Consider the following 21,944-nt stretch of genomic DNA (forward strand, 5'->3'; position numbering starts at 1 on the left):
TGTCGTTCACTGCCATCACTCAGCATCTGATGATGTTTACGCCCTTTATATGCCCTTACAAACCCGGTAACAACATTAAAGAAGAACAGCACTAATGCTCTCTGGTGGGTGTTCTACGTGTCACAGAGAATTGCTGCTCTTACATACCCACGAAATTGTAACCATATCCGACCCTGTTTTCTGGGTGCCTGTCGGGCAATGTATCTGACTTTGACGTATCTGTTGGTGCTACTGTACTGCTACTTATCGGATGACTTGAGCAAATAGTGACTGAAAAGAATAAACCATATGGAACTGGCCTTAAATGTATAACATTCACATGATCTTTGGCTGATATAGTACGTTGACCAACATGTGCGCCACTTTTTCAGAATTTTTTGTTTTTTCCTGTATCCAGCCAATGAGGTTTCACTTTCCCCTTTACCATCTTCTGTAACATATTAGCATGCTCAACACAAACCATATATATAAACAAGCCAGTCATTAGTGTCATCGTGATCTAAGGTTGTTTACTTTTGTTGGGATAATGAGGATGTTTGAAGTTTAAGAGATTCAAAGTTTCTCCGAGGCGTCCCTGCTGATTAGAAATTGAATGTTTGGATGTTTACAAGCAGTGACAATTAGTTACAAGTCGGCCACGTGGCTGCAAAAGGAGACGGAAGTAGATTCTACTCGTTGTCTACCTAGTTAGTCGGAAAATGACTAGCGACAGTATTTATACTGCGTAAATATACTAGCTTTTAGCACTTGCGGCTCGTTAACTACCCTGTAACAACGCTTTTTAATGTGCCCAAAAATAAGCAACTTTGCTGAGAGTAGGAGCAGTAGAAGGAAGAAACTGTAGGGGTAGGCATAAGTTAGAGTAAGTAGACAAAATTTTCAATTATGCTTGGTGCAACAAGTACAGGGCTATTACAAATGATTGAAGCGATTTCATAAATTCACTGTAGCTCCATTCATTGACATATGGTCACGACACACTACAGATACGTAGAAAAACTCATAAAGTTTTGTTCGGCTGAAGCCGCACTTCAGGTTTCTGCCGCCAGAGCGCTCGAGAGCGCAGTGAGACAAAATGACGACAGGAGCCGAGAAAGCGTATGTCGTGCTTGAAATGCACTCACATCAGTCAGTCATAACAGTGCAACGACACTTCAGGACGAAGTTCAACAAAGATCCACCAACTGCTAACTCCATTCGGCGATGGTATGCGCAGTTTAAAGCTTCTGGATGCCTCTGTAAGGGGAAATCAACGGGCCGGCCTGCAGTGAGCGAAGAAACAGTTGAACGCGTGCGGGCAAGTTTCACGCGTAGCCCGCGGAAGTCGACGAATAAAGCAAGCAGGGAGCTAAACGTACCACAGCCGACGGTTTGGAAAATCTTACGGAAAAGGCTAAAGCAGAAGCCTTACCGTTTACAATTGCTACAAGCCCTGACACCCGATGACAAAGTCAAACGCTTTGAATTTTCGGCGCGGTTGCAACAGCTCATGGAAGAGGATGCGTTCAGTGCGAAACTTATTTTCAGTGATGAAGCAACATTTTTCCTTAATGGTGAAGTGAACAGACACAATGTGCGAATCTGGGCGGTAGAGAATCCTCACGCATTCGTGCAGAAAATTCGCAATTCACCAAAAATTAACGTGTTTTGTGCAATCTCACGGTTTAAAGTTTACGGCCCCTTTTTCTTCTGCGAAAAAAACGTTACAGGACACGTGTATCTGGACATGCTGGAAATTTGGCTCATGCCACAACTGGAGACCGACAGTGCCGACTTCATCTTTCAACAGGATGGTGCTCCACCGCACTTCCATCATGATGTTCGGCATTTCTTAAACAGGAGATTGGAAAACCGATGGATCGGTCGTGGTGGAGATCATGATCAGCAATTCATGTCATGGCCTCCACGCTCTTCCGACTTAACCCCATGCGATTTCTTTCTGTGGGGTTATGTGAAAGATTCAGTGTTTAAACCTCATCTACCAAGAAACGTGCCAGAACTGCGAGCTCGCATCAACGATGCTTTCGAACTCATTGATGGGGACATGCTGCGCCCAATGTGGGAGGAACTTGATTATCGGCTTGATGTCTGCCGAATCACTAAAGGGGCACATATCGAACATTTGTGAATGCCTAAAAAAACTTTTTGAGTTTTTGTATGTGTGTGCAAAGCATTGTGAAAATATCTCAAATAATAAAGTTATTGTAGAGCTGTGAAATCGCTTCAATCATTTGTAATAACCCTGTATATGGAGATGAAAAGCGTAGTACAAGACAGGAAAATGCAGAAGACAATTAATGACTTTCAAAAGAATGCCATTAATGGAAGATGATCGACAAAGACTTCGTACCCGTGAAGTATGTTCGACCAATGGCTGTAATTTTTACTTGAGACCATGTTCTGCAAAACCCACATACTATTACATTTGTTGGGAGAATGGCAGCAATCTTGCTCCAGTCGATGGCCAACTTAGGCAGAAGTGAAATGATGAGTGACCGTTTAGCACTCCTTCCACATATGAAGCACTGTGGGTGTAAAACGAATATAGTCTTAAGTCGTAACTACAGAAACTGGTCTCAACTTCCTTTACCTCTCAGTTACAGAATTATAACCGCATGCTGCAAAAAATTTCCCAACATTTATAATTATATCGCTCCGATCCCACATCGATATAAATGTAGAACAAGGAACACTCGGCACCTGTTGATCTTCAGCTGTGAGCACAGTATGATGGTGGAAAACAAATTTCTAATTATAACGTCCTCAGGAGTGTGTTAGCTTCCGTTTACGCAATCTACGAAGCTGTCAGTATTAGTCATCGCAAGTTTCTTTCAGCGGAAAGATATGAACGTTGAGGTAGCCGTAGGACAATGCATTCTTTTGCGAACTTTACAGACTCAACTAAGTACCAATAAATCATGAAGGAGCTTGTGGCTGACCTGTTTGTGTTATCGTGAATGCTGTACCCATATCGTGCATCACCCCTGTGATATCACATTTCAGGAAATGAGCTGCAACACGTACTCCATTTCATATGCTATTCCTGCTATGTCGGTAATTCCCCCGCCTCGAAGGCGTTTGGCATCTATATAGGCGCGACCACCGTACGACTCCATGTTACAAAATCACTGTTGCTGTTGTTGTTCTGCTCTTTAGCCCAAAGACTAGCTTGATGCAGCTCTTCACACTAGTCTATCCTGTGCAAGTCTCTTCTTCTCTGCCTAACTTTTTCAACTGACGTCCACTTAAATTCGCTTGTCCTCTCATCCTATCCCTTCTTTTTATCAAGTTCATAAATTTCTTTATAGACATCCGGTATACCATCTAATCCTCAGCATTCTTCTGTAGCACCATGTTTCACAGCGTTTGAGTCTATACTTATCTGTATTGTTTATCGTTCACGCTTTATTTCCGTATTACATTACACTCCAGATAAATGTTTCAGAAAAGAGTCGAAGGTTTATATCCCGAAAAGACTTCTGTCTACACTTACACTCCAGAGAAACACTTGCAGAAAGATTTCCTGATACCTAAAATTATATCGGTTTTTAACATATTTGTATTTTTAGAAACGCTTTGCATGCTACTTCAAGTTCGTATTTTATATTCCCTTTACTTCAGCCATCATCATTTAGGTTTCTCATGAAAAAACAAACAGATCTACTAATTTTAGTATTGCATTTCCTAATTTAATTCCACTCTACCCTTATACATTTGTTGATTTTCATCCTATAACCTCTTTTCAAGACGCTATCCATTCCGCTGAGTTAATCATCTGCTGCATCTGACAGAATCACAATGTCATTGGCCAATCTCAATGTCTTCTTCTTACCGAACTTCATTCAATTCATTATGATTCATTAACAAAAACAATGTAGAAAGAGATATTGCCTTTGTTAAATTATCATTTTTCACGATCTTCAGCTGATTGACCAGTGTTTTTCATGGATAAAATTTATTCCTTCCTCGCAAATTTGAATGTAATTAAAACATGAAAGCAAGTTGGTATATTCAAATGAATAAAAGTTACGGAAGACGCGCTGTCGGATTTTAAATGGAACCGTACACGCAATATTTTCATTTCAAAGTTTTTAACATCCTGAAGAAATAGAACTTGAGTGGATTTCGGAGAAGACATTATCGTGCACCCGATTGACGTATGTGGTTGAAATGCTTTATCAACCTAGAATCTGTGATTATATGTGAAAGACCCGTGATTCACTGTACCGAACCTAATTACTAGAATTTTTGACTCTACAAAACATTCTAAATCGAGTCTTCTAAGTCGAGAGCTGACGATTTTTGGGAACTGTAGACAGTCAATCACACATGGTCTGCAATTCCGTACTGAAAACTAAATATCATGCATAAGCAGGAGAAAAGCGCTGGGTAGCCGCGCGGTCTGGGGCTCATTGCCACGGTTCGTACGGTTCCTCCCGTCGTACGTTCGAGTCCTCCCTCGGTCATGGGTGTGTGTATGCCCTTAGCGTAAGTGAGTTTAAGCTAGATTAACTAGTGTGTAAGCCTAGGAACCGATGACCTCAGCAGTTTGGTCCCATAGGAACTTAACACAAATTTCCAAATTTTCCAAAGCGCGATAAGCGATTAAAGTGAAAGAAAGCGAAACATAACACAAGCAATGCATTTACTATAGAAGACGGTATTTAAACCTATATAATTCGTGAAATCTTATGAGTGTCTTTTTGTGTGTGAATATTAATTGCTAGGTTATGAAACAGGTTCCAACAACTAATGTGATGATGAACATCTCGTCTGAAACGATGATGTGATTTAAATATTTCATAAATTTACCAGCTGGTAACTTTTTCTTGGTATACCATCATGGTCTCTCGACAATTTGAATTCTCTCGTATGTGGGTCGTATCCGTACTCTGATATTTGTGACGTTAGTCAGAGTAGCCCATCAGTGCGACTATTTAAGTCTCAAAACTTACCGAAAATTTTGTAAGATACTTCCACTGCTATTGCAATATTTTTTCAGAATGTTGTCAAATCATTCTATACGTGTACCAGATGTTTATTGTTCTTGCACACATTTTTTTTAAAGACATTATTTTTTAAAAAGACACAGCACTTCGAAAATTTTCCACGAAATAAACATTATGCTTTATATATTGAAGTTAACAGGTAAATGATGGAAATTTCCATCAATAAAATAAAAAGAAATGGTCATACATAAGGCGAAATTTTTACCTCAGATTACCGGAAAAGTGGCCATATCCAAAGAATGACGGTTTGTTACGGCCGCCAAATTAGAGAGACAACGGAGAGCAAAGTAAATAGATACAAATGGGACCACGTCGAAAATTTAGATGTACTGTGTTCCGTTACTCTGGACTGAAGAACACGTCAGCTACGGAATATGGTGAGTGATGGGGAGCAAGTGATCTGGTGTATTCTCGTGCACCTAAAAAGCTTTCATAGTGTTTTAATAACCCAAGCCACACCCAATGAGTTCAAAACACGCGTTTTACATTGTCCTGTGCATAAGGCCTCTTACGTTACCAATTATAGAACGATTACATATTGGTAGAAGAGCCAATATCAAACGTAAGTGCACTCGTAAAAGCTACAAGAAAGGCAAGAGCATTAACTTTCCCCCCAAGCAGATGATGGCCGTAATTTACGACTCCAGGCAGTTATTTCCAGTTATTTCCTTCTAAGATTAGTTAAAGAGAGTTAAAAGCACCTAGGAAGGACATGCTGTACGGGTGTGCGCCCAGTAAAGTGAAGGTCCAAGGTGAAGTATTATGACACACGAGATTTGTTAAGTGAAGTACGTGCGATCATGAGAATTTTAATTCCAAGTACATCGATGCAAAGAGAAATTAAGACAAAACTGGATACCGCTTGACTTTTAAGAATCTCAAAACAGCTGTTCGCATTGTAGGATAAATTGTGATTGCTGAAAACGTCCAGGGAACCGAAGTGACATACAAGAGACTGTCAATGTGTGCAGTACGTACAGCAGAAAAAACTGTGAGCTAATAACTGGAATACTGAAAGAAGGTGTTGATCTGCGAAGAAATCTAAATTTTTCAAGCTACTGTTATACACTAGCCATCGGTCAGCGCACAACAGTGCATGATACCAATATGTTGTTCTATTCGTCACATGCATTGAGCATTGACCATTGACCTGTTGCATTGACCATTTGTATACCTACAGGAAGAACGGGCATACTGTAACTATACAGGAGAGGGACAAAACTTCAACATTACTCACTTCCTGGCGCCAAGGCGAACTGAGCAAATCGGTTGGTTCTACATCTACATCCATACTCTGCAAGCCACCTGATGATGTGTGGCGTAGGGTACGTTGAGTACCTCTATCGGTTCTCCCTTCTATTCCAGTCTCTTATTGTTCGTGAAAAGAAGGGTTGTCGGCATGCCTCTGTGTGGGCTCTAATCTCTCTCATTTTATCCTCATGGTCTCTTCGCGAGATATACGTAGGAGGGAGCAATATACTGCTTGGCTCCTCAGTGAAGGTATGTTCTCGAAACTTCAACAACAGCCCGTACCGAGCTACTAAGCGTCTCTCCTGCAGAGTCTTCCACTGGAGTTTATCTATCATCTCCGTAACGCTTTCGCGATTACTAAGTGTTTCTGTAACGAAGCGCGCTGCTCTCCGTTGTATCTTCTCTATCTCTTCTATCAACCCTATCTGATACGGATCCCACACTGCTGAGCAGTATTCAAGCAGTGGGCGAACAAACGTAGTGTATCCTACTTCCTTTGTTTTCGGATTGCATTTCCTTAGGATTCTTCCAGTGAATCTCAGTCTGGCATCTGCTTTACCGACGATCAACATTATATGATCATTCCATTTTAAATCACTCCTAATGCGTACTCCCAGATAATTTATGGAATTAACTGCTTCCAGTTGCTGACCTGCTATATTGTAGCTAAATGATCAGGGATCTTTCTTTCTATGTATTCGCAGCACATTACACTTGTCTACATTGAGATTCAATTGCCATTCCCTGCACCATGCGTCAATTCGCTGCAGATCCTCCTGCATTTCAGTCAAGGAAAATAGCATCTACCTGGGAGCCTGTATCTAATATTTTCTGGGTCTCATGAACAAATAGAGCGAGTTGGGTATCACACGATCGCTGTTTCAGGAAACCATGTTGATTCCTACAGAGTAGATTCTGGATTTCCAAAAACGACATGATACGCGAGCAAAAAACATGTTCTAAAATTCTACAACAGATCGACGTCAGAGATATAGGTCCAGTGTTTTGCGCATCTGCTCGACGACCCTTCTTGAAGACTGGGACTACCTGTGCTCTTTTCCAATCATATGGAACCTTCCGTTCCTCTAGAGACTTGCGGTACACGGCTGTTAGAAGGGGGGCAAGTTCTTTTGCGTACTCTGTGTAGAATCGAATTGGTATCCCGTCAGGTCCAGTGGACTTTCCTCTGTTGAGTGATTCCAGTTGCTTTTCTATTCCTTGGACACTTATTTCGATGTCAGCCATTTTTTCGTTGGTGCGAGGATTTAGAGAAGGAACTGCAGTAAGGTCTTCCTCTGTGAAACAGCTTTGGAAAAAGTTGTTTAGTATTTCAGCTTTACGCGTGTCATCCTCTGTTTCAAAGCCGTCATCATCCCGGAGTGTCTGGATATGCTGTTCCGAGCCACTTACTGATTTAACGTAAGACCAGAACTTCCTAGGATCTTCCGTCAAGTCGGTACATAGAATTTTACTTTCGAATTCACTGAACGCTTCACGCATAGCCCTCCTTACGCTAACTTTGACATAGTTTAGCTTCTGTTTGTCTGAGAGGTTTTGGCTGCGTTTAAACTTGGAGTGAAGCTCTCTTTGCTTTCACAGTAGTTTCGTAACTTTGTTGTCCCTCACAGTTTTACTCGGCACGTACCAGTCTAAAACGCATTTTACGATTGCCTTGAACTTTTTCCATAAACACTCAACACTGTCAGCGTCGGAACTGAAATTTTCGTTTTGATCTGTTAGGTAGTCTGAAATTTACCTTCTATTACTCTTGATAAACAGATAAACCTTCCTCCCTTTTTTTATATTCCTATTAACTTCCATATTCAGGGATGCTGCAACGGCCTTATGATCACTGATTCCCTGTTCTGCACTTACAGAGTCGAAAAGTTCGGGTCTGTTTGTTATCAGTAGGTCCAAGATGTTATCTCCACGAGTGGTTCTCTGTTTAATTGCTCGAGGTAATTTTCGGATAGTGCACTCAGTATAATGCCACACGATGCTCTGTCCCTACCACCAGTCCTAAATATCTGAGTGTCCCAGTCTATATCTGGTAAATTGAAATCTCCACCTAAGACTATAACATGCTGAGAAAACATGTGCGGTTTCTCGGTAAAACCGTTCAAAAATGTTTTTACTATATTTTTTGCCGTCACCGGTGGACCAAAAAACAGCAGAGGATTCCAAGAAGAATAGGCACAGAAAATGGCTGAAATTTTTACGACATATTCCTAAGACCTTGGTCTCTAATAGCTTTGAAAATTTTCTTGCCATCTTTATCCGTTTTCAAGATACAAAGATTCAAATTTACCCTACTTCTACACGTAAAATGCGATATGAATCGAAATCTAAATAATAAAGAACCGCAGGAAATTGCTCACATGTTAATGGTATATTATATTCAGTAGGTATTTATCTAGAAGAGCCACCTCGTGGTTTTCAAAAAAACTTTATAAAGAAACGCTCCTAAAACTTGGTCTTTGGTTACGAAAACCCAGCCGCGGGTTCCGAGACGGTTATCCACTGCAAATTCACAGAAGTTAAAAGTTACCCTACTTGTAACGTAAAATACGCACGTAGAATCTGGTGTGAAGCGAAGACGTAGTTTATAAAACGTACCTCCGTTATTATCTGGGAACCCGATGTTGTAGTACTGAAATACAAGCAATTTTTTTCTTTTGCTCGTAACTTCATGTCTGAGGTGTAAAATTAGTTTTGTGTTATTACAATTTCACATAAAAAACTACCTAAATTTTATTGACCAACCACATTTCTTTTAATACGAATTACATGCCCTGCTGCACCAGGAAAGAGAAAGGAACCAGCGGCAAAATGGTCCAATCGGAGCATAAAAATGTGAATATGTTCCTGTTTATTTAGAAGACTGAAAATTGAGGCACCTACTGCCTCATGTCGTTTTTCTCAGGATCTTTAAAAATTCTGGCATGCGAACCTTTTCGCATTTTTTATGCTAATAGAGAAGAGGAAAGTGGCAGTGGTGAAGAGTCGGAAAAGTAGAAAATACTGGAAGATGGTACGCGGTGGTTGTGTTACAGAAAAAGCGAAGCAGACAAGTGCAGTGTAGGGAAAGATAGGATGGTTCCTCTGAGCACTATGGGACTTAACATCTATGGTCATCAGTCCCCTAGAACTTAGAACTACTTAAACCTAACTAACCTAAGGATAGCACACAACACCCAGCCATCACGAGGCAGAGAAAATCCCTGACCCCGCCGGGAATCGAACCCGGGAACGAAAGATAGGAACACAGTGGCAGTGGAACATAGTTAATAGTGATAGAGCAGTGTTAGGAAACAGTGCCAGGGAGGGGGGAGAAGGATTAAAGAGAAAGAGGAAGTAGGTGAGAGCCAGTGATAATGACACACTGAATAGACAGCATTGACAATGAGAAAGAGAGACAGTAACATTAAGAAAACGCAGCAGGAAGGAATGAGATATTAGCGGTAAGAGAGAGCAAGAGCGAGACAGAGAGAGTGAGCGAAAACAGTAGTAGTGGGACGGAACGAAGGAGAGTGTGAATAACACGGGAGACAACGACAGAGACACAAAGAGATAATGGCAATGAGTTGGGCTGAATGAATGAGTGGCACTGTGATGGACTAGTGGGTGTGAGTGAGTTACTGTTAGGGGGGCTTGTGGGCGTTTCTACATATACATCTACATCTACGTGATTACTATGCTATTCGCAATAAACTGCCTGCCAGAGGGTTCAATAAACCACCTTCAAGCTGTTTCTACCGTTCCAATCTCGAACGGCGCGCGGGAAAAACGAGCGCTTAAATTTTGCTATGTGAGTCCTGATTGCTCTTATTTTTATGGGATGATCATTTCTCCCTATGCAGATGGATGCCAACAGAATACTTTCGCAATCGGAGGAGAAAACTGGTGATTGAAATTTCATGAGAAGATCCCACCGCAACGAAAAAGCCTTTGTTTTAATGATTGCCAATCCAATTCACGTATTACGTCTGTGACTCTATCTCTCCTATTTCGCAATAGGACAAAACGAGCCGCCCTTATTTGAACTTTTTCGATGCCATCCGTCAGTCCCACCTGATGCGGATCCCTCACCGCACATAAATACTCCAGAATAGGGCGGACAAGTGTGGTGTAAATAGTCTCTTTAGTAGACCTGTTCCACCTTCTAAGTGTTCTGCCAAAGAGTCTCTGATTTGCTCTACCCACAATATTGTCCGTGTGATCGTTCCAATTTAGGTTATTTGTAATTGTAATCCCTACGTATTTAGTTGAATTTACAGCCAGAATGAGATTTTCACTCTGCAGCGGAGTGTGCGCTGATATGAAACTTCCTGGCAGATTAAAACTGTGTGCCCGACCGAGACTCGAACTCGGGACCTTTGCCTTTCGCGGGCAAGTGCTCTACCAACTGAGCTACCGAAGCACGACTCACGCCCGGTACCCACAGCTTTACTTCTGCCAGTATCTCGTCTCCTACCTTCCAAACTTTACAGAAGTTCTCCTGCGAACCTTGCAGAACTAGCACTCCTGAAAGAAAGGATATAGCGGAGACATGGCTTAGCCACAGCCTGGGGGATGTTTCCAGAATGAGATTTTCACTCTGCAGCGGAGTGTGCGCTGATATGAAACTTCCTGGCAGATTAAAACTGTGTGCCCGACCGAGACTCGAACTCGGGACCTTTGCCTTTCGCGGGCAAGTGCTCTACCAACTGAGCTACCGAAGCACGACTCACGCCCGGTACCCACAGCTTTACTTCTGCCAGTATCTCGTCTCCTACCTTCCAAACTTTACAGAAGTTCTCCTGCGAACCTTGCAGAACTAGCACTCCTGAAAGAAAGGATATAGCGGAGACATGGCTTAGCCACAGCCTGGGGGATGTTTCCAGAATGAGATTTTCACTCTGCAGCGGAGTGTGCGCTGATATGAAACTTCCTGGCAGATTAAAACTGTGTGCCCGACCGAGACTCGAACTCGGGACCTTTGCCTTTCGCGGGCAAGTGCTCTACCAACTGAGCTACCGAAGCACGACTCACGCCCGGTACCCACAGCTTTACTTCTGCCAGTATCTCGTCTCCTACCTTCCAAACTTTACAGAAGTTCTCCTGCGAACCTTGCAGAACTAGCACTCCTGAAAGAAAGGATATAGCGGAGACATGGCTTAGCCACAGCCTGGGGGATGTTTCCAGAATGAGATTTTCACTCTGCAGCGGAGTGTGCGCTGATATGAAACTTCCTGGCAGATTAAAACTGTGTGCCCGACCGAGACTCGAACTCGGGACCTTTGCCTTTCGCGGGCAAGTGCTCTACCAACTGAGCTACCGAAGCACGACTCACGCCCGGTACCCACAGCTTTACTTCTGCCAGTATCTCGGTCCTACCTTCCAAACTTTACAGAAGTTCTCCTGCGAACCTTGCAGAACTAGCACTCCTGAAAGAAAGGATATAGCGGAGACATGGCTTAGCCACAGCCTGGGGGATGTTTCCAGAATGAGATTTTCACTCTGCAGCGGAGTCGTGCTTCGGTAGCTCAGTTGGTAGAGCACTTGCCCGCGAAAGGCAAAGGTCCCGAGTTCGAGTCTCGGTCGGGCACACAGTTTTAATCTGCCAGGAAGTTTGAATTTACAGCCTTATGACTTTTGTGACTTATCGCGTAATCGAAATTTAGCGGATTTCTTTTAGTACTCATGTGAAGAACTTCACACTTTTCCTTATTCAGCGTCTATTGCCACATTTCACACCATACAGATATCCTATCTAAATCATTTTGCAATTAGTTTTGGTGATCTGATGATTTTACAAGACGGTAAGTGACAGCATCACCTGTAAACCATCTAATAGGGCTACTCCGAGTGTCTCCTATGTCGTTAATATAGATCAGGAACAATGAAGGGCCTATAACACATCCTTGGGGAACGCCGGGTATTGCTTCTGTTTTACTCGACGACTGGAAGTCTATGACCACGAACTGTGACCTTTGAGGCGAGTTGCATGTTAAAAAAAAAATCGCTAATGTGTTCGCACGCAATTTTTGGGAAAATATTAAATTTGCTGAGGAAGATAAAATGAGGCAGATGGTACCCCACTTTTCAGTCAGTCTTTTTTATATAATAATAACCTATTGGCCTTTTTGTGGTGTTCCGATATGAACATTTTTATGCCGGAATTACTATACCGCATTTATTCGGCTTTGTAGGACAGTACTGTGTCTGCAGAGTCTACGGCAACTCACCTGCGGCGCGCGGTGGGCCCCTCGGCCGCCAGCAGTTCGCTGGCGGACCGGCAGCGCAGCTGTTCCTGCTGCAGTTGGTCGAGCGGCGCGCCGTCCGCGTGGTGGTGGTGGTGGTGATGGTGGTGGTGCGCGTGGTGGTGGTCGTGCAGGTGGTGGTGGTGCGCGTCCTCCTCGTCGGAGCGGCAGCCGCCGGCCGCCGATCCCGCGGCGCCGCCGCCGGCAGGGGCCGCCTTGCGCCGGAACATGCGCCGCAGCCCTCGCAGCGGGTGGAACCGCCGCCTCTTGCCCTCTGCCAACACACCGGCACCGGTCGCGTTACGACGAAGGCAATGAGCGTACACTGCGCATTATACAGGGTGAAAAGTATTTAAACCGACAAAATCTGGGACTTTGTAAGGGACATCAAAACAAATATTTTTCCCTAATGTCATTTTTACCTATGAGGATTATTTAAACCGGTGGAGGCCGTATTACGCTCTTCAGTTACTAGAGGCCGTATTACGATCTTCAGTTGTTAGAGGGCGTAATACGCTCTTCAGTTGTAGGCAACTGCTGTCCACCAGTGTAGTAGTGCATTGTCCCTGTCTACTAATGGGGCGATACACCTGGAGTGAGTACACTGGTATGGTTGGTGCGTACTACGTAGCGCACGACAGCGGACGAGCTGCACAGCGGGTTTTTTATCAACAAAAATATCCTAATCGCCGTATCCCGCATCATACGACCTTTGCTGCTGTGTACCAACGTCTGCGTGAGACCAGGTCATTTAGCAGATTATCTGGACTGGGACGCCGTCGCACGGTAAGAACGCTGCAACTTGAGGAAGCTGTCTTGTAGCATAAGGAGCGGAATCCTTCACTCACCACTCGTACAATTGCATGTAACGTGGGGACGAATCAGACGAATGTAAGAACAGTCCTTCGAGAGCAATTGTTACGTCCATTTCACTTACAGCGTTTCCACAACCTGGAACCAGTTGATTATCCACCCAGAGCACAGTTTTCGCAGTGGTAGCTGGAACAGTGTGAAATGCATCCTACATTTCCATCCTCTGTGTTGTTTACCAACGAAGCAACGTTCGGGCGTGATGGAGGCTTCAACATGCATAATAAGCATGTTTGGACTGAGGATAACCCACATGTCACAGTTACTAGCGCTCATCAAGTGCGGTTCTTCGTTAATGTGTGGGTCGGTGTTGTTGGGGACGTTTAATTGGGCCGTATCTGTTACCTAGGCCATTAAATGGCAGGCACTATTACAATTTTCTCGCCAGAGCATTGCCAGAATTGCTGGAATACGTCACGCTCCCTACAAGACGATGCATGTGGTTCCAACATGACGGGGCGCCGGCACATCTGATCACTCACAGACGGCAGGTGGCAGCACTAGTGCTGGCCTGTCGGGCTACCGCAGAAAAAAAGTGCAGTTGTTGTTGTAGTGCAATAAGGAGCAATCTGTCATCCAAACAGGCATGATCATTGGCTTTCACGCAAGGGTGGAAGCACTTACGAAACGGCTTATTTTGTCAACTGTTCGCGCGCCGCCATGGCTAAAGTATATGGTGCGTGGCAAAAAGGCGCTATCCAAAACGTTCAAGAAGCAACTGTCCTGCACCACGAGCCGTAGACGACAGAGGTGTACGGGCCAATAGAAGTGCAGCTGCTGAGCACTAACCACCCAGATGAACCAAGGAGCTACCAACAGTGTCTCCTCAACGACCGTACAGCTAGAGTTGCTGCGTACGCTCCGGTGCAGCATTCGACTGATTCACGCACCCATTCTGACAGTTGTTCACTGGCGACGAATGCTGTAATTAGCACGCCAGTACCGCAACAGGACCTCCACCGAGCGGTGATAGGTGCCTTTTTCAGATGACCCACGTTTCATGCTCCATCGGCTTCAAATTCTGAAAGCAAACGCTCTGCAACAATTGTCACTAGGGTCCTGGCCGGAAGAAGGTCAATTTGTTTTCCTGGGCACGAGGGCTTCTACCAGCAGGACAATGCACGTCTTATACAGCTTGCAATGTACGTGAGTGGTTCGAAGTGCACCAAGATGGCTCTACCATACTCCCCTAGCCACCATACATCACAGATTAAAACCCAGTCGAGAATCTGTGGGGCCTCCTCCATCGCACTGTTAGCGCCGAGCATCCTCAACGGATAAACCTAGCGCAGCTGGATACGGCACTGCAGTCGGCATGGCTGCACATCCCTGTCGGTACCTTCCAGAACACCACTGACGGTCTTTTTGCACGTCTCGCAGCGGGCCGCATTGCAAAACGTGTATATTCAGCCTTCTGACAGGTTATCACATTAATGTGAGTGTGTAGTGTATTGTAGCCTTCAGCTACACCCATCCATGTAATGCTTCTTTGGTTCATCAAACATACTTCACTTGGTTATATGTTTGTCCATCCCGTGAACTCCATTGTGTTCCCGGATCCTCCATGTATATACACTACTTTTCAAAGTCTTTCTACCAAACGTCCAGGGGGATAGATCATATCAGGGTAACAACTTTTGTTCGAGTCAAAATGATCGCTGGCGCTTCCCTCCGACGCAATGTATCTCTTTATTTAATTCGCCGGCTCTGGGACGACGAGGACTAGGAGGGTCTACTAACCATGTGTGCTGAATCCGCAAACCTTCTACCCCAGCAAATTGAGATTAACTGTAACAGCGTTGGGTCGACTTTTTAAAACAATCAGTGATGTCGGTGAAGGTCAAAGGAATAAGACCCTGCAACTAGTCATCCTTTTGGGCCCTTGCTTGGGAATAAACTTCGAAAAAAAAATTTCGGAATTTCGCGTGATGCTCTATAGGTTTAAAAATTATAACAATTGACAGCCTAGTTGGGTACGATTATGGTTAAGGTACTGGCCTCACAGGCAAAAGGATGTGGGTTCGAAGTTTGTTGGGTGGTTTGAAATTTTCTATTTTTAAACTTAATCATTATTTTTAATAAATTTATTGGTTGAAATGTAATGTTTTCTTATTCCTTGTCACGTCATATTAGTCATCATATGAAATACAACCTCTAATTTTTATTCTTATCAGTTTTTTTCCACTTGCAATCCTTGTTGATGTGATTTTGATCATTGTTACGTATTAACTTCGATCTAATTGCTTCCATTTTGTCATATTACACCTTCGTCCATATTATTGGATTAATTTTTTCTACTTCTGATTTTGCTTCAATCTCATTTTACTTGCAATCCCTCATTCGTTTAAATTATGATTCATCTTGTTTTGACGAAAGTGCAATAAGAATTTACGTTTTAAATGTTTGGGTAATGGCTGACACCCAAAAAGATGTACATTTGTAACGAAAAATACAGTCTTGACACTATTGCACTGTTAATATAAATACATTATTTCAGCTTTTGTTTTTTAACCAACAGAACGGCATTTTCAGATGTTTAAACGTTATGATAGATAAATGAAAATAATTAAATTCACATGCACAAAGATTACAAGTAGAAAAAGAATGATACGAAGAAAAAATAAGAGCATTTGAAGAAGTTAGACCATTGACTAAAATGATGTGTTAAGGAATACAAATAAAAGAAATTATGAGTTAATCAGTTACAACAATAAAAACAGTGATCAAAGTCACTTAGATAAAGATTTAAAAATGAAAAAATTCACTATACGTTACAAAACTCGAACAGACAATTTTTTGGATGTGAAATCATTATCTTAACCATTACGCTTCGCAACCGGCCTATGAATTGCTACAGTTTTTAAACATGTAGAGCATCACACATAATTACGAATTTTTTTTTGTCGGTTACTTGCAGACAATGGCCCACCAGAGTGAATGATTGCAGGATGTCATTCCTTGGACTATAACCAACATTGCCGCATAGATTGTTTCAAAAAGTCAATTCCACCGTTGAGGACCTCTCCTTGTAAGTGGAGAAACGTATTTTAGAAGCTTCACCTAACCCCTTGCATGCTGATAATAGGTAACGCATATTGCATACGAACGCCGGAGAGTGCCTACACCATGGCGCCTCTCAGGGTAGTAATGTAATACGCCCAGCATCGTCGGAAAGCTTCAGTGAATATTTTGCATCTGACAAAAACTGTTCCCCATGACGTGACGTTACATACACATTTCGTGCAAAGACTTTGAAACACTCTATCCTTATGCACATTTTAGGTTCAAATGTTGAAATCTTATGGGACTTAACTACTAAGGTCATCAGTCCCTAAGCTTACACACTACTTAACCTAAATTATCCTAAGGACAAAAACACACACCCATGCCCGAGGGAGGACTCGAACCTCCGCCGGGACCAGCCACACAGCACATTTTAGGTTTATCTTTACCGTGACTGTTATGAAAATCACAGGAAACTACAAATTACTGTCATCAGTCAACATTTATTTTGTATCAAATATGATTTTCTGAGGGTTAAACCTATATAATCTCTCGAGTTTATGTCATTTAATGAGATAGATATAAACTCATAATGGAATTAAAATAATATCGTCCATAAATTAAATCAGACCATTTAATACACAAAAAATTAAACTTGGAAACATTTAATATTTCTTAATCAAATAACAAATGTATTAATATATTTCAGTTTTCAATTTCTGTTCAATGAAAGTGAAACTCATTGTAAATAAGAACAAACAAACACACACACACACACACACACACACACACACACACACAGAGAGAGAGAGAGAGAGAGAGAGAGAGAGAGAGAGAGACAGACAGAGAGAGAGAGAGACAGAGAGAGAGGTGGTGGTGGGGGGGGGCAGCATAATTATTAATTACTTATAACTGACTGTGGTTCAGCCCTCCGCTGAGCAGATATACAGTAGATGCACATGTAGTATTCAGAACTCGTATGAGATGCTAATGCATTATCTCCGCTTATAGCCGTAAAGACCCTGTAATATAGAATTCTGCATCACAAAAAATATTTTACTAGACATCGCGAACTAACGAACTGTCTCGTCTGTTTTACATTTAATACCAGTCTATTAGTCACTTGTGCACTGTGTTGTAATCTTTATGAGGCTGTAGAAACTTTTGCTGGGATGACTGTCAGGGTCTCAGGAAGTCCTTCCAGGTTCTATCTAAGGCTCATCTCCTCTCTGCGTTCTGAGGAATATTTTGTCTGAGAGTCCTCCTTTCTGTCTCTCTCTCTCTCTCCATGTGTGTGTGTGTGTGTGTGTATGATTGTGTGTGTGACCAAATTCGCCTGTAGCTCGCAGTTTAATCTTCAACATATCAGTATGATTAGCTTGTATCACAGATCCACAGTCCATATGCTAAACAGTTTAATTAGCAAAGATGCTCTTGTCCTGGTCTTGAAAGTCTTGCCTGTTTTTACGCAGCAGACGATACTAGTCCTCGATGTCTATTCATCAGTGTCTGGTGTTCGCCCGCCTCACTGCCATGTTCATCCACACGACTTCTGCAAAGATGCTCTTGTCCTGGTCTTGAAAGTCTTGCCTGTTTTTACGCAGCAGACGATACTAGTCCTCGATGTCTATTCATCAGTGTCTGGTGTTCGCCCGCCTCACTGCCATGTTCATCCACACGACTTCTTTCTTTCCATCTGACATCACGTGTCACATTTCTGCTATCTCTTCCTGTGGTTTTCTTTAGGGGCCATTGGAAGTCGAACAATAGTGGCATGTGTCATCCACACTTTATAAGCGAAACCGTAACATCACACAATACAGTAAATATTGCTTTTTACAATAAAGGATTAAATTACAAGGGAGTGTAGAATTTGTCAAGAACGATCCAGCAAAATTATATCAAAACAAAGAAGATATACCAATCGTGAAGTAAACAATGGTTGCTACCGTAATGTAAAAGATATTGCAAATATGCCGCTTAAGCAACCGATTTAGGTGTCAAATAGAAAGACAGATACGGTGAATACGACACAAAAATATCTGAAGTTAATGACAGTAAATAAGGATGAAGTAGAATTCAATTTACCGTCGTCGATGGCGAGGGCGTCAGGGTCGGACTACTTGCTCTGGAGACGAAGAGAGAAAGACGGCGCAGGAAATGGGCGTGTTCTTATCAGCGAAACCATCTCAGCATTTGGCATGAGCGTTTTAGAGAAATGGAAAGCACAAATCTCTCCGCTGTATAGTTTCTCTGACGGTTGTTAGACCCCCCGCATTATGGTAGATCCTGTCACAGCGTTTGGACCGTTGTAAGTTGGTGCTGTCGCCGATCAGGAATGCATGCTTGCATGACAGAAATGGTAGTGGACTGCCCCCGAAAACCGGGGAGTGACGTTCGCGACACGGAATACTGCTAGACTTGTCACAAATATTCATCTGAAAATACCTCTAGCATTCCGTGAAGTAGACCTCACAGGTTATATCAATAAATACAATAAACGGTGAAGTATGTAACTATGCATCTCAGTCCAAAACAGCAGTCCCGAGGAAAACGACAAAAGCACGTAGGGGAGGTTAAAAATGGTTCAAATGGCTCTGAGCACTATGGGACTTAACATAAGAGGTCATCAGTCCCCTAGAATTTAGAAGTACTTAAACCTAACTAATCTAAGGACATCACACACATCCATGTCCGAGGCAGGATTCGAACCTGCGACCGTAGTGGTCGCGTGATTCCAGACTGAAGCGCCACCCCGGCCGACCGTAGGGGAGGTCCTCACAAAGTTTGGCTAATGTGTTTCTGAAAGAGTCTGGATAGATAACTGCTTAGAATGTAGATACAGAAACACATTCACTCAAGAAAATTGGCAAACTGGCTGACAATTTTAAACAGTGCCACAAAAAGCTATAAGTTTCAACAAAAAAAAAACTACGAAACTAGAAATCCAACAGAAGAAGAAAGAAATTAAAACCTGTGATTCGTTTTTTTCAGTTATGCTCTGCAACATCTCTGAAGCGACTGAAATACAAAACTGATGGAATTTCATAAACTGCGGGGGTTTTGTTTAATTCGAAAATACTTTCAACTCATTCTGCCTGCATTTTATTTCATCTGACAGGAACCGTACGTTGTTCTTATTTTCCGAAACTAAAAAAAAAAAAAAAGAAAAGAAAACGGACTATGCTGATTACATACAAAAGGAGACTGAATTTAGTGTTCTCCTTCTTCTGCTTGCCAAACTGCACAGAAATGAAGGCATATATACAAAGAGTCGTTTTTTTTTTTTTAAGCGGGGTGATAAGAAAGAGCAGCGGTTTTTTAATAATCGTGCTGATGCACACGTCTAACGATCGCCGGTAGGAGATTATTCGATGAATAGCGCGTGTCGTCATTATCGATCTTGGCATTCAAGGGTGCGATAACGTTATCGCTTGGGACGTGTTATCAGCAGAAAAAAACACGGTTTCCTGGTGCTTCTCAAAGTGTAATAAGTGTTTGAAATAGGGTCCGACAGCGCTGTTGTAAGACAAAACCCATTTACTTTTCTAGTTTACAGTAGCTGCTTTTATACCGCTATTCCATCACATTAATTTGCAATTGCTTGATTTTCCTAGTTGTTGTGGTCTTCAGTCCTGAGACTAGTTTGATGCAGCTCTCCATGCTACCTTATCCTGTGCAAGCTTCTTCATCTCCCAGTACCTTCTGCAACCTACATACTTCTGAATATGATTAGTGTATTCATCTCTTGGTCTCCCTCTGCGATTTTTACCCTCAACGCTGTCCTCCAATGCTAAATTTGTGATCGCTTGATGCCTCAGAACATGTCCTACTAACCGGTCCCTTCTTTTTGTCAAGTTGTGCCACAAACTCCTCTTCTCCCCAGTTGTATTCAATACTTCATCATTAGTTATGTGATCTACCCATCTAATCTTCAGCATTCTTCTGTAGCACCACATTTCGAAAACTTCTATTCTCCTCTTGTCCAAACTATTTATCGTCCATGTTTCACTTCCATACATGGCTACACTCCACACAAATACTTTCAGAAACGACTTCCTGACACTTTAATCTACACTCGATATTAACAAATTTCTCTTCTTGAGAAACGCGCTCCTTGCCATTGCCAGTCTACATTTTACATCTTCTCTACTGCGACCATCATCAGTTATTTTGCTCCCCAAATAGTAAAACTCATTTCTCCCCAAATAGTAAAACTCCTTTACTACTTTAAGTGTCTCATTTCCTAATCTAATTCCCTCGGCATCACCCGACTTAATTCGACTACATTCCATTATGCTCGTTTTGCTTTTGTAGATGTTAATCTTATATCTCCTTTCAAGACACTGTCCATTCCGTTCAACTGCTCTTCCAAGTCCTTTGCTGTCTCTGATAGAATTACAATGTCATCGGCGAACTTTTATTTGTTTCCTTTACTGCTTGCTCAATATACAGATTGAATAACATCGGGGATAGGCTACAACCCTGTCTCACTCCCTTCCCAACCACTGCTTCCCTTTCATGCCCCTCGACTCTTATAACTGCCATCTGGTGGTTTCTGTACAAATTGTAAATAGCCTTTCGCTCCCTGTATTTTACTCCTGCCACCTTTAGAATTTGAAAGCGAGTATTCTAGTCAACATTGTCAAAGCGTTCTCTAAGTCTACAAATGCTAGAAACGTAGGTTTGCCTTTGCTTAATCTTTCTTCTAAGGTAAGTCGTAAGGTCAGTATTGCCTTACGTGTTCCAATATTTCTACGTAATCCAAACTGATCTTCCCCGAGTTCGGCTTCTACCAGTTTTTCCATTCGTCTGTAAAGAATTCGTGTTAGTATTTTGCAGCTGTGACTTATTAAACTTATAGTTCGATTCCGAGACCAAATTAATAAAATACTGATAGAGTTCATTCCGCAATGGCCTCAGTGACTCAAAGCAAAAAAAATAAAAAAAATAAAAAGAATTGTTTTCAGTTAGTCGTAATACAAGGGGAAATATGGCGAGCGGCCACTGGAATTAGCCTGAGACACGAATATGGAAATACCGAGGACACAACACAATACCATGCCTAATTCGGTGTATGACAGCAACTGGCATTAAAAACAGCTTCCAGTCGTCTAGGAGGGGCTAAATACATGTTCTGTATGGTTTTCAAGGGAATCTTATACCATTCGTCCTGCAAAACACTGTCAAGTCCAGGTAATGATGATGGAAGTGGGTAGTGATCATGCAACCTTCTCTGCGCAGTAGACCACAAAGACTCGATAATATGGATATCCAGTGACTGTGGTCGCCAGTGAAGACTTGACAATTCATCATCGTACATACAAAACCAGTCACGGACGATGCGAGCTGTGTGAACACGGGTCTTGTCTTGGATCGCAGCGTCAGCACAGGAGAACAAACATTGTACGTTGGGATGGATCACAATGGTCATATGGTCACAAAGGTACATAATCCTTGACAGTAATGCGACTTTGCGAGTAACCACGCTACCAATGGAACACCACTATATAGCTGCCCCAATCATCGTCGTATGCCCGCCATCCTTCACTCTTGGTGCTTCTTGAGA

At 42.5% G+C, this 21,944-nt stretch overlaps 1 protein-coding gene across 1 annotated transcript in view; it reads right to left on the minus strand.

Moving 5' to 3' along the window:
• Positions 1-21,944, minus strand: part of LOC126095640 (uncharacterized) — a 793,146-nt gene that overhangs the window by 7,132 nt on the left and 764,070 nt on the right. The window contains exon 6 of the mRNA XM_049910402.1: positions 12,488-12,776. Coding sequence (XP_049766359.1) covers positions 12,488-12,776 — 289 coding nt within the window. The remainder of the gene's footprint in view (positions 1-12,487; positions 12,777-21,944) is intronic.

The sequence above is a fragment of the Schistocerca cancellata genome, chromosome 8 (genome assembly GCF_023864275.1).
Source record: "Schistocerca cancellata isolate TAMUIC-IGC-003103 chromosome 8, iqSchCanc2.1, whole genome shotgun sequence".
NCBI classification, from domain to species: domain Eukaryota; kingdom Metazoa; phylum Arthropoda; class Insecta; order Orthoptera; family Acrididae; genus Schistocerca; species Schistocerca cancellata.